Source organism: Bison bison, unplaced genomic scaffold (assembly GCF_000754665.1).
Source record: "Bison bison bison isolate TAMUID 2011002044 unplaced genomic scaffold, Bison_UMD1.0 scf7180017864506, whole genome shotgun sequence".
Taxonomy (NCBI): Eukaryota; Metazoa; Chordata; class Mammalia; order Artiodactyla; family Bovidae; genus Bison; species Bison bison.
This window is the reverse complement of record NW_011495063.1, coordinates 1,383,356-1,396,550: the sequence shown is the minus strand read 5'-3', so window position 1 is coordinate 1,396,550 and position 13,195 is coordinate 1,383,356. Positions and strand designations below refer to the sequence as shown.

The 13,195-nt window shown below is 46.1% G+C and overlaps 1 protein-coding gene across 1 annotated transcript in view; it reads left to right on the top strand.

Moving 5' to 3' along the window:
• Window positions 1–13,195, top strand: part of HEPACAM (hepatic and glial cell adhesion molecule) — an 18,135-nt gene that overhangs the window by 2,481 nt on the left and 2,459 nt on the right. The window contains exons 3-7 of the mRNA XM_010829453.1: window positions 8,676–9,017; window positions 9,940–10,221; window positions 10,512–10,605; window positions 11,722–11,795; window positions 12,094–12,164. Coding sequence (XP_010827755.1) covers window positions 8,676–9,017; window positions 9,940–10,221; window positions 10,512–10,605; window positions 11,722–11,795; window positions 12,094–12,164 — 863 coding nt within the window. The remainder of the gene's footprint in view (window positions 1–8,675; window positions 9,018–9,939; window positions 10,222–10,511; window positions 10,606–11,721; window positions 11,796–12,093; window positions 12,165–13,195) is intronic.

The following is a 13,195-nucleotide window of genomic DNA, read 5'->3' as shown; positions in this document are numbered from 1 at the left end:
GTACGCCCTCCGAAGGTGCTAGGCAGGGTTCTACTCTAGGCCCCTCTGCTGTCTTTGGGTAGTTCCTTGGCTGTGACAGGTTAACTTTAATCTTTACATGGCATTCTCCCTGTGCTTGTGTGTATATACGTATTTCTTCTTTTTATAAGAACGCCAGTCATCTTGGATTGGGCTTCCCTGGTGGCTCAGACAGTAAAGAATCTGCCTGCAGTGCAGGAGACCTGGGTTCAATCCCTGGGTCGGGAAGATCTCTTAGAGAAGGAAATGGCTTTCCACTCCAGTATTCTTGCCTGGAAAATTCCATTGACAGAGGAGCCTGATGAACTACAGTCCATGGGGTTGCAAAGAGTCAGACACAACTTTCGCTTTCATCTTAGATTAGGGGCCCACTCCCTCCAGTATTAGCTTGTTACCTTGACAATGACCCCAGTGCCAAATAAGGTCACATTCTGAGATAGGGCTTCCCAAGTGGCTCAGTGGTAAAGAATTCACTTGCCAATGCAGAAGACATAAGAGATGTTGGTTTGATCCCTGAGTCGGGAAGATCCCCTGGAGCAGAAAATGGCAACCCACTCCAGTATTCTTGCCTGAAGAATCCCATGGACAGAGGAGCCTGGCAGGCTACAGCCCACAGGGTCGCAAAGAGTCAGACACATTTGAAGTGACTGAGCACAGACACACTGAAATACTTGGGATTAGGACTTCAAGACATAAATTATAGGGGGCACAAGTCAACCCATAACGAGGCTACCGCAATAGTTCAAGAGAGAAATGAACCAGGCTGGAATTAGAATAAAGAAGGAGGGAGGGAAGGATATTGAGATAATATTTTGGAGGGAAAATCAGGACCTAGTAATTGATAGGAAGTTAAAGAATCTAGGGAAGGAGGTAGGGTTTCTGTGTGAAACATTAAGTTAAAAAATGGGGCAAGATTGGGAGATATAATGATTAGTGTTACTCATGTTGAGGTTGAAATGGCTGTAAGACATTTGTGGGGAAATGTTGAACCTAAAACTGGAGGGTTAGGAAGAGGTATTTGGAAGCTGTCAGCTAAGAGGTGAGACTTAAAACAGTGAGAATAAAGAAATAAATGAGCTGAAAATGGAACACTGAGGAACCCCAAGACTTTTTTTAAAACCAATGAAAACTTTTTAAAATTTTTTACCTTTTTGTGTTGGAGTATACCCAGTTAAAAATGTTGTGATAGCTTTCAGTGAAGGGATTCAGCCATACATATACATGTATCCATTCTCCCGCAAACTCCCCTTCCGTCCAGGCTACCACATATCATTGAGCAGAATTTCCTGTGCTATGCAGTAGATCCTTGTTGGTTACCCATTTTGAATATAGCAGTGTGTACGTGTCAATCAAACTCCCTAACTATCCCTTCCCCCCAGCAAGCATAAGTTCATTCTCTAAGTCTGTGTGAATCTGAGGAATCCCAAGATTTGCAGAGGAAAACAGAGAACAAAAGCCCATTGAGGAGGTGCATAACAATCAGAGAGACAGAGGGAGATCTTGAAGACTGTGGTGTCCAGAAAGTGAAGGGAGCTGGGCTATTCTCAGAGAGTCGACATCAAAGGTATCAAGGAACCTGGTGTAATAAGGACCTAAAAGAGCCCATCTGATGTGGCCATAAAGAAGTTACCATTAGCCTTAGTGACAGCAGTGTCAGTGGAAATTACAATGAATGGAGGAAATGAGAGCTAGCGGTATGGAGGCAGCGAACCAGGACTAGGAAATGTACAATGACATGTAGAAATCAGGGGTGTCCCTAAGCTCTTTCAGGTCATATATGGTAAAGAAAAAATTATGGAAGGATCTTGTCAGTCACTGTGATTAGGTAGAAACAAAAGGAACTTCTGTGAGAGACAATGGAACTGAGTATTATTTAACAAGGGGCTTCCCTGGTGGTTCAATGGTTAAGACTCCGTGCTTCTGCGGCAGGGGGCACAGGTTCAATCCCAGGTCCACAAACTAAAATCCCACATGCTGCATGGTCAAAAAAAAAAAAGTATAACAAAAAATTCTAAATATAAACTATGCTAATATTAGTTACAAACTAAGATAGGTAAGAGGTAAGTGTGGGGTCAGGCCATTGGACTGCTGTGGATTCAAAAGCAATAAAGGCTGAGATTCTATGAGGAATTTCCGCCATCCTCAATCTATTAGGAAAATGTCAGCTTCTGTGACAAATAAATTCCAACATTTAAGTTCTCCTGGCATTAACCCTGGAGTAGTCAGTACCATTTCAAGCAAGGCCTGATATGAACAAAGACTGCTCCATGAGGTTTTCCATAGACCAAGCTCATGGAGCGCTATCAACTTTCACATGTGTTTCCAATGGTCAGCCTGAGATTTATCTCTATTTCTTTTAGGTAGAGGATTAAGGGGGGAAAAAAAAGGAAGGAGTACACCAGCCTATAAGTGGAATCTACCACTTTTACTAGTACTATTGGGTAGAAATCAGTAGTGACACAGCCATAATTAACTGCAAGGGAGGCTGGGAGATATAGCTTTAAGGCTGGCACTAAAAGGGTGGCCTAGACCATATGACTCTGGCTTCCAGAGATCTGCCTTAATCCCTTGCCATTAAGGAAATCAATCCTAAATATTCATAGGAAGGACTGATGCTGAAGTTGAAACTCCAATACTTTGCCTGATGCAAAGAGCCAACTCATTGGAAAAGACCCTGATGCTGGGAAAAATCGAGAGCAGGATAAGGGGGGCAACAGAGGATGGGATGGTTGGACAGCATCATCAATTCAGTGGACATGAGTTTGAGCAAGCTCCAAGAGTTGGTGATGGACAGGGAAGCCTGGCCTGCTGCAGACCATGGGGTCGCAGAGAGTCTGACAAGACTGAGCGACTGAACAGCAACAATACTCCCGTGTGGCAGCAGCCACCTTACTTGCCTCAGACAAGTTGCACTTAGTCCTTGGTGCTCTGAACCTGATGTGAACTAAAGAGGCTTCCCTAAATCCATCACAGCCCTATTCCTGGAACATTCAAACACAGCTTTTCTAGAGGCTAGGATACTAATTTACAATCATAAACACAACATGCCATACATCTAGATAATCTGATGTGCAAGATGTTACTCTCTGGGATCCTAGAGCCAGTCTGTCCTCTACACTCCCATTAGGAAGAAGTCCCTTGGCTAGGTTCTACCCTCTGAGTTCTAAGATCACCTTCCATATTGTAGGTGCTGTATTTTTTTAAAATTGCAATTGAAAATTATATACAGGAACATGCAATTTTGCATAAGGATACAGTTTTATAGAACCTTTAAAAAGTGAATAAATCCATTTAATTATCCCCCAAGGTCATGGAAAAGAATATTTCAGTACTGAGAAGCGATATAGTACCTCCACACTATATTGTTATTATTGCCTTCCCCCCAGGGTCACAGTGGTGTACTAATTTCTAATACAGATTAATTTTGTGTGTCTTTGAACTTCATAAAAGTGGAATTGTATCTATGCATTCTTTTAAGCCTGGTTTCTTTCACAGAACACCAAATTTGTAAGATTCATGCATGTTGTTGTTGAAATTGTAACTTGTTTGATCTCAGTGCTATATAGTATCCATCATATAAATATACCAAAATTTGTTTACCTATTCAATTTTGATAGACACTTTGGTTGTTAACAGTTTGGGCCTTTATGAACAGAGTTGTTAAAAACATTCTAGTAGATGTCTTTTGATGAACAGATATACCCAGGAGTAGAATTTGTCAAGTTATATATATGCGCTTAGGCTTAGTAGATATAGCCAGAGTTTTTAGAAGTGGTTGTATCAAGCTACATTCCCACCAGCCCTGACTGAGAGTCCCAGATGTTCGTTCCATATATTCACCAATAACTGAATCTTCTCTTTTTTCATTTTAGCTATCCTAGTATGAGGTGGCATTAAATTATGGTTTTAAATTGCAAATCTATGGTGATAAATGCAGTTGTGTCTTTTTCATATACTTAATAGCTATTTGAAAATCCTTTTATGTGAAATACCTGATCCAAATCTTTTGCCTATTTTCTTTTGAGTTTCCTGGATTTTTTTTTAAAGTGGTAATTTGTAGGAGTTTAAAATAGATATGTCAGATACGAGTCACTTATAGGAGATATGTATTACAACTATCTCCCACTGTGCGTGTGTGTGTGTGCCAAATCGCTTCAGTCATGTCAACTCTGTGCGACCCTATGGACTGTAGCCCACCAATCTCCTCTGTCCATGGGATTCTCCAGGCAAGAACACTGAACTGGGTTGCTATACCCTCCTCCAGGGGATCTTCCCGACCCAGGGATCAAACCCATATCTCTTTTGTCTCCTGCACTGGCGGGCAGATTCTTTACAGCTATCGCCACCTGGGAAGGCCATCTCCCACTGTACGGCTTGCCTTTCACTCTCTTAATGGTGTCTCCTGAGGAACAGAAGCTCGTGATTTTATTGTCCACTGTATCATTTTCATCTTTTACGGGTACCACCTTTGTGTCCTCAAGTCACAAAGATATTCTCCTATGTTGTCTTTTTAAAACCTTGTTTTACCTTTCACATTTAGATCTACAATCTACCTAGAATTGGTATTTGTGTGAGATGTGAGGTAAGGACCAAAATTCACTTTTATTCCAACGTGGCCCAGCACTATCTATTCAAAAAAATCCTTTCTGTACCTGACTGCATGTCACCTGTGGTTCAGTGGTCAGGACTCCAGGTTTCCACTGCAGGTATCATGGGTTCAGTCTCCGGTTGGGGAACTAAGATCCCACAACCCTCACACCAGAAATAAAAAGTCAGGCTATCATGTTTAAGTCTGTTTTTGGACTCTTCATTCTGTTCTGTTGATAACACTTGTCTATTGTAGTGCCAAGGATAAATCTCTTTTTGATCAGTATTGTATTAAATTTATAAGCCAGCTTTGGAGAATTGACAGCTTAACATTAATGATTACTCCTATCCAAAGCACAGTGTATCTCTGTGTGCTATCTTTATACTTATTAGCTAGATACACGTTACTGAACATTTGCTTTCTTTACAGGGTAGGAAGAAAGCTACCCTTCTCTTCCTGGATCCCAAGGGCCTTCTTCACAATTTCTGTGTCCTGATTTTGCCTTATATTCCTGAGTGATTGACACTTAAAATGAGTTCACACTCTTGTAGGCCTCAACGTAGTAACAAGAGAAAACTCTAACACAGTCACCCCAACAGTGAAGCTCCTCTACAATAGGGCCAGAGGAGGGGTGCTATTTTCTCAGAGCATTTAATATTCATTATTATTAATTCATTCAGAATAATAAAAATAAAAATGAAGAGCAGAAAGTAATATTTTTTGCTTTTAGAAAACTATGGCATATGGGACTTTCCCCAGCAGTCCAGTGGTTAAGACTCTGCCTTCCAATGCAGGGGATGTGGATTCAGTTCCTGGCTGGGGAACTAAGGCCCCACGTACTGTGGAGTGCAGCCAAAAAGAAAAAGAAAACCATGCTGTGTGCTGCCTTTGGGTTATTGTATGCAGTTCTGGTCACCACACCTCAAAAAAGAAATAATAGAGTTGGAGAAAGCCCAAATAAGGGTATCTATGCTAGCCCAAGGGAAGGAGGGACTTCCTATAGAGACAGATCCAAACAAAACAAAAAGCCTTTCAGTTAAAAAGGGACATACCTGCAGTCCGGGGTATCAGAGTGTGTGGATTATGTGTAATATGTTTCACAGTATCTCATGAATGCTTTTGAGATGGTTAGACAGCATCACTGACTCAATGGACATGAGTCTGAGTAAACTCTGGGAGATAGTGAAGGGCAGGGAAGGACACGGACTGGCTTGCAGCAGTCCATGGGGTCACAAAGAGTCGGACACAACTTGGTGACTGAACAACATTTGGCTACACATGAAATCTTTAGTTGCCACCTGCAGACTCTTAGCTGTGACATGCGAACTCTTCGTTGCATGCAAACTCTTAGCTGTGGCGTGGGACCTAGTTCCCTGTGCTGTGCTTAGTCGCTAAGTCATGTCTGACTCTTTGCAACTGTAGCCCGCCAGGCTCCTTTGTCCATGGGATTCTCCAGGCAAGGATACTGGAGTGGGTTACCATGCCTTCCTCCAGGCGATCTTCCTGACCCAGGGATCAAAGCCAGGCCCCCTGTATTGGGAGAGAGGAGTCCTAGCCACTGGACCACCAGGGCAACCCCTCTCACTGATATGTTTAAAAGGTAAATTTAAGGCAAATACTGGTAATAGAAAACCTTTGCCCACCAAAAAGGGCACATAAAAATGAACAGATGATGGTTTAAGAAAGTGGCTATTAAGGGTCCCCAAGGCTTTTGGCAGGTACATTCTTATACACTAAAGCTTGACATTGTTTGATGTCACAGTAGTTTAAATCCTAGTTGACGAGGGCCACCTCCCTGACCAGTGTGACCATTTCAGTTGGCAGGGACATCTTGCAGCGAGGTCAATTTCCTTCTGTTCAGCCTCCAGCGGGAACGGAGACTTTTCTACCTAACGATGCTTTCGAGACTTGAGGACGATGATTAAGTTAATCATTCCTCAAGGTTGAAGAGTTTTAGTTCCTTTTATTTGCACCATTAGCCATTTCCTCGCTTCTATGTCCTTCCTTGGCTCCTGTCCTAGTTCTCCGTGTCCCTTGAAAGTTGTGGGACCCTGTCCTTAAAATCAACTCCAATCTTGGCTAGATTTTGGGAAACAGTGTTTGCTCAGCAGAAAATGCTCTTTGTCAGCTTCTGGGAAAGACTGCTCCCTCCACTTCTGAACATGCCTACATACACCCCTATGACTCAGGGGCACGACTTGTGCACAGACATGGGGAAGGCACCCACCAAGAGGAGGGTGAGGCCCAGGGTGATCCACATGCAGTAACTTCTCCAATGGTTTTATCCAGAAGAATCAAGTTTAATTTTTGTTTTTTAAATATTTATTTATTTCACTGTGCCAGATCTTAGTTGGCAGGCAGGATCTAGTTCCTCGACCAGGGCTGGAACCCAGGCCTCCTGCATTGGGAGTGGGAGATCTTAGCCACTGGACCACCAGGGAAGTCCCGAGAAGGACCAAATTTACACTGGTAGAAAGAGGGACTTCCCTGACAGTTCAGGGTTGGGACTCCGTGCTTCCACTGCAGCGGACCCTGGTTCGATCCCTGGTCAGGGAACTAAGATCCCACATGTTGCATGATGCAGCAAAAATAAATAAACAAATTGGTAGAAAGAGCAAACTTGAAGGGAGCAAGACATCCCAAAAGCACTGCCAGGACCTTATATGTGATAAGACAGAGTAGACACAGGGGAAACTCAAGGGAGAGTCCAAGAAGAGAGAAGCAGGGAGGGGAATCCATTCCACTTTTCCTTGGGGCTGGGACTGTCATAGACCAGCCTCCTGGAAAGAAGAAATGAGAACCAAGGAGCTTGGGGTTGCTAAACCACAGGGTGGCTCTGCATACATCACCCTCATGTGCTGACCCCACTGCTTCAGATTGGGTCCTGAGAAGGGGGGTAGATGTTCCCATCCTGGCCCTTAGTGAAGCTCACTGATTTTTTTCAGAGCCACTTCAAGTCACCTACACCAAACCCTGTTTGCCTGTTCAGGGAAGTATGAAAGCTTGTGTTTCTAAGTCAAACCAAACCTGGGACCTAGCACCTTTTAGGCAGGAAATCCCATCTATATAATCCCAGAAACCAAGAGCTGGAGGAATCTTAAGGATCATGAGGTCAGTCAGATTTCAGTCTGATGCACATTGCCATAGAAGATTCACTAGCAGCACCCCGAGATCCTGGAAAGGACAGGACTCAGGTCCTCACCACCTCTTTGACTAAATCAAGTGAGCTAGAACTAAATTTCATTCCTTTTCAATTTATATAGGGTTTTGTGGGAACAAAAATACCTTTAATAAGAAAATTTGAAAATACTTGGTTTTGTCCATTCTAACTCCCCCCACTGTTGAGACTCCCCTCAATGACAAGTATATAATATTCATGAATATGGTGGCTTTCATCATTGCAATAGTGTCTTCTACACCTAAGGTTTTTTTAATTATAACATTCTTGACAGATGATGATAGAATGTCAGGATTGAAATGTCAGGTTGCAGATTACCTGGTCCTGCTACTGCTGCTGCTGCTAAGTCGCTTCAGTCGTGTCCGGTTCTGTGTGACCCCATAGACGGCAGCTCACTAGGCTCCTCTGTCCCTGGGCTCCAGGCAAGAATACTGGAGTGGGTTGCCATTTCCTTCTCCAATGCGTCAAAGTGAAAAGTGAAAGTGAAGTCACTCAGTTGTGCCCAACTCTTAGCGACCCCATGGACTGCAGCCCACCAGGCTCCTCTGTCCATGGGATACCTCATTATTCAGAGGAGAAAACGAAAGCACGGGGAGGGGAATGAACATTCAATTGGCCTTTCCTTGATTACTTCTAAAGACGAGGAGCTCACTACGTAACAAAGCACTTGTTCCCAAAATGGGTTGGATATGTTTAATAAATTAAATTTGCTTCGATCTGCACAACTAACATTTTAGTTTCATTGCCTTTTGGCTTGGAAAAAGGAAGAACTGTTAGGAAGTGAAGAGCCCAGAGTGGTGAGGCATGGAGAGACCAGAGGACTCAGAAATGAGAATGGAGTAAGAAGCCAGGGCCTGACATTGCCCTCTCTCTGTGGGCTTCTGTTCACAGAGCCCCTGGAAGGCGTGAACATCACCAGCCCGGTGCGCCTGATCCATGGCACGGTGGGGAAGGCCGCCCTGCTCTCCGTGCAGTATAGCAGCACCAGCAGTGACAAGCCTGTGGTCAAGTGGCAGCTGAAACGTGACAAGCCAGTGACCGTGGTTCAGTCCATCGGCACAGAGGTCATTGGCACCCTGCGGCCTGACTATCGAGACCGCATCCGCCTCTTCGAAAACGGCTCCCTGCTTCTCAGCGACCTGCAACTGGCCGACGAGGGCACCTACGAGGTCGAGATTTCCATCACCGATGACACTTTCACCGGGGAGAAGACCATCAACCTCACTGTAGATGGTAAGGTCTCGGGCAGGGAAGGAGCGGGGGTACCAGCAGCTGGGGTGGGGGGCAGGGTCCACCCAGTACCCTAGCTAGACCCCAGGAAAACCCACACAAGAGCCACTGGGGAGCAGAGAGTGAGCCAACTGGACCTTAGAGACTGGCAGATAGACCACAGCTAACATGTATAGGGTGGTTACTATGAGCCAGAAATGATTGTAAGTTTTTGCCTATATTGACTCATTTAATGCTTATAATAATCTAGGGATAGTTAACATCATTGGCCCTGTTTCAAGAGATGAGAAAACTGAGGCACAATGAGGTTGAATAATTTGACCAACTCTACTCAACTAGTAAGTGAGAGTCAATATCGGAACCTATTTGGGGCTTCCCCTGTGTCTCAGCAGTAAAGGATCCACCTGCAATGCAGGAGCCTCAGGAGACCTGGGTTCAATCCCTGGGTCAGGAAGATCTCTTGGAGAAGGAAATGGCAACCCACTCCAGTACTCTTGCCTGGAGAATCCCACGGAGAGAGGAGCCTGGCAGGCTAGAGTCCATGGGGTTGCAAGGAGTCGGACACAACTTAGCAACTTAGAATGCACAGACCTGAACCTAGCCCATTGAAAATATTTTCCAGGCTGATCAGCTTAAGACATCTCGGAAAGGTATTTGGGAAGAAAGGAAGGGAAGGTCCAGAAGGGCAGGGACCATGGCTGTCTTGTTCTGCATTGTACCCCCTGTGCTCAATTAGGTCCTCAATAAATAGTGGGTAAATAAATGAATAAATGGATGGATGGATGTATAGGTGGGTGGGTGGGTGGTGGTAAAGAGCTATACTGAGACCTCTGAAGACCACAGATCAGCTGGAAGGTGGGCAGTTAAGGGGAGGGGAGATGCTTTTTGGCCCCTGGCTCACAGGCTCCCCCACCCCCGGGCTCAGTGCCCATTTCAAGGCCGCAGGTGTTAGTAGCATCAACCACGGTGCTGGAGCTCAGCGAGGCCTTCACCCTGAACTGCTCGCACGAGAACGGCACCAAACCCAGCTACACCTGGCTGAAGGACGGCAAGCCTCTCCTCAACGACTCTCGGATGCTCCTGTCTCCAGACCAAAAGGTGCTCACCATCACGCGCGTGCTCATGGAGGATGACGACCTGTACAGCTGTGTGGTGGAAAACCCCATCAGCCAGGGCCGCAGCCCGCCCGTCAAGATCACCGTGTACCGTGAGTCTCCTGCCACCCTCCCTTGGGACTCACAACCCTGAGAGGCAGGTGCCCACGAGAGGCTGAGGACATCCCAGACAGAGTGCCACTGGAGTGGGAGAGAGGCGGACTGGGCCAGGTCTCCCTGGAGGACAGCCATCGGTGGGAGTGAGCTCCAGGGAAAGTCCACCACTGGCCAGCCCTGCTGCCTGGGGCTCCTTTTGTCTTCTTTCGGCCCCAGGGAGCTCTCTCCCCACACCCACTGCTCACCTTGAAGTCTCTCCCACCTCTCTGCCTCCCTCTCTCCCTAGGAAGAAGCTCCCTCTACATCATCTTGTCCACAGGAGGCATCTTCCTCCTTGTGACCTTGGTGACTGTCTGCGCCTGCTGGAAACCCTCCAAAAAGTCTGGGTAACTCTCCAAGGTCCCCCCTCCCTGAGTATCCGAATCCTTCCACCCACCCCAGCCCCGAGCTCCGTTCTTTCCTTAGTCTCTCTCTCTCTTTTTAAAAATTATTTATTTTTGGCTGTGCTGGGTCTTCATTGCTGCACATGGGCTTTCCCTAGTTGCAGTGAGTCGGGGGATACTCTCCAGTTTCAGTGGGTGGGCTTCTCTTTGTGGTGGCTTCTCTGGTTGCAGAGCGTGGGCTCTAGGGTGCAGGGGCTTCGGTAGTTGCAGCACATTGACTCAGTAGTTGTGGCACACGGGCTTAGTTGCCCCAAGGCATGTGGGATCTTCCCAGACCAGGGTTTGAATTCGTGTCCCCTGCATTGCAAGGCGGATTCTTAACCATTCACTGGACCACCACTAAGCTCCTCTTGGTCTCTTTATTTATTTAAAAAAAACAAAACAAAAACCTTTTTTTTTTAATGTGAACCATTTTTAAAGTCTTTTTTGAACTTGTTACAATATTGCTTCTGTTTTATGTTTTGGTTTTTTGGCTGTAAGGCATGTGGGATCTTAGCTCTCCGACCAGGGATCAAACCTACACCCTCTGCATTCGAAGGCAAAGTCTTAACCATCAGACCACCAAGGAAGTCTCCTCTTCTTAGTCTCTTTAAATGCCTTTCCTCCCAGGCCAAAGCTCTTCCCAGGAGATCCATTTTACCATTGCATGCATTGTATATGGAATTACAGTGCATACATGCACAATGCATTACATTGTGCTCAAAACCCCAACAATCCCAGCATTGTTAATAATGGTTTCACTTGCACTTCACCTTCTGTGAGCCAGGCACTGTGTTTGTGGTTAGCACACTACCCTTCAGTGTGATTATCTTAGTGTGATTCTCTGCAGTTTACAGATACTGACTCAGGACTCAGATGAGTTAAATGACTTGCCAGGGCCAGACTCAGGCTGCAAACCTAGATGGGATATACCCCATCCCACCACACCCAGCCCGTCTTCCTATTACACAGCCTCATTTATGGCCATCAGATACTGCCCCACTGTGTCCCCACGCCCAGAACTTCTGCTCACACTCAGCAGCTGTGTTCACCAGGTGCTGGGTTGATTTGCAGGAAGAAGAGGAAGCTGGAGAAGCAAAACTCCATGGAGTATATGGATCAGAGTGATGACCGCCTGAAACCAGAAGGTGAGCTCCCAGCCGCCCACTCACCCATCCCATCGTCACTCAGAGCAGTGGGCTGCTGGGAAAAGGCAGATCTGGGCGACAAGGAAGCCAGCTCTGCAGGGCCCCTTCCTCCACCAACTGCACGAAGACTGCAGAGCAGGGAGAGGAGCAGCCAAGGTAGGACCCCGGGGATGACGGATCCTTTGGTAGAGGTTGTGGCGGGACCCCGACTGGCCGCTGGGAAGCAAGGAGTATAGGTGCTGGCTGGTGGAAAGGGTTCTGGACCTGCGCCAGCCGCCCCCTTCTTTGCCCCGTGCAGCAGACACCCTCCCCCGAAGTGGAGAGCAGGAACGGAAGAACCCCATGGCACTCTACATCCTGAAAGACAAGGTAAGCAGCTCCGGGCTAAGTGCCCCACGAACACCCTATCAGTCCCTGCCACGTTCTGGTGCTACCGTAGCCCTGCTATGCTGACATCCCTTTCTAGGACTCAGAATAACCCTGAGAAATATTTCTGTCATCCCCACTTTAGAGATGAGAAAAATAGGGTAAAAATCATTTTACCCTATTTTATTATTTTCGTCTAATAAAACAGGGTAAAATGACAGGGGTAAAATGACTTGTTCAGAATCAAACAAGTGAATCGGTGGCAGTGTCTGTGTGTTAGTTGCTCAGTTGTGTTCTTTGCAACTTTATGGACTGTAGCCTGTCAGGCTCCTCTGTCCAAGAAATTCTCCAGGCAAGAATACTGGAGTGGGTTACCATTTCCTTCTCCAATTGGTGGCAGTACCCAGATCTCTGGACATGGGCTTTGGGTAACTTTCCAGCTATTCAACAACCAACTCTGTCCCACACTGTCCAAGCCAGGTGGAAAGCAGAAAATAAGTGGTCAAAGCCCTCAGTTTAATGCATTTCAACGTTTAATGAGCACCTATTATGTGCCAGGCACCATGCTAAGTGTCCTTCAGTTCAGTTCAGTCACTCAGTCATGCCTGACTCTTTGCAACCCCATGGACTGCAGCACGCCAGGCTTCCCTGGCCATCACCAACTCCTGGAGCTTGCTCAGTCTCATGTCCATCGAGTCGATGATGCCATCCAACCATCTCATCCTCTGGCATCCCCTTCTCCTCCTGCCTTCAATCTTTCCCAGCATCAGGGTCTTTCCCAATGAGTCAATTCTTTGCATCAGGTGGCCAAAGTATTGGAGTTTCAGCTTCAGCATCAGTTCTTCCAATGAATATTCAGGACTGATTTACTTTAGGATGGACTGGTTGTCTCTCCTTGCAGTCCAAGTGACTCTCAAGAGTCTTCTCCTACACCACAGTTCAAAAGCATCAATTCTTCAGCGCTCAGCTTTCTTTATAGTCCAACTCTCGCAACCATACATGACTACTGGAAAAACCACTGCTTTGTGCCCTAT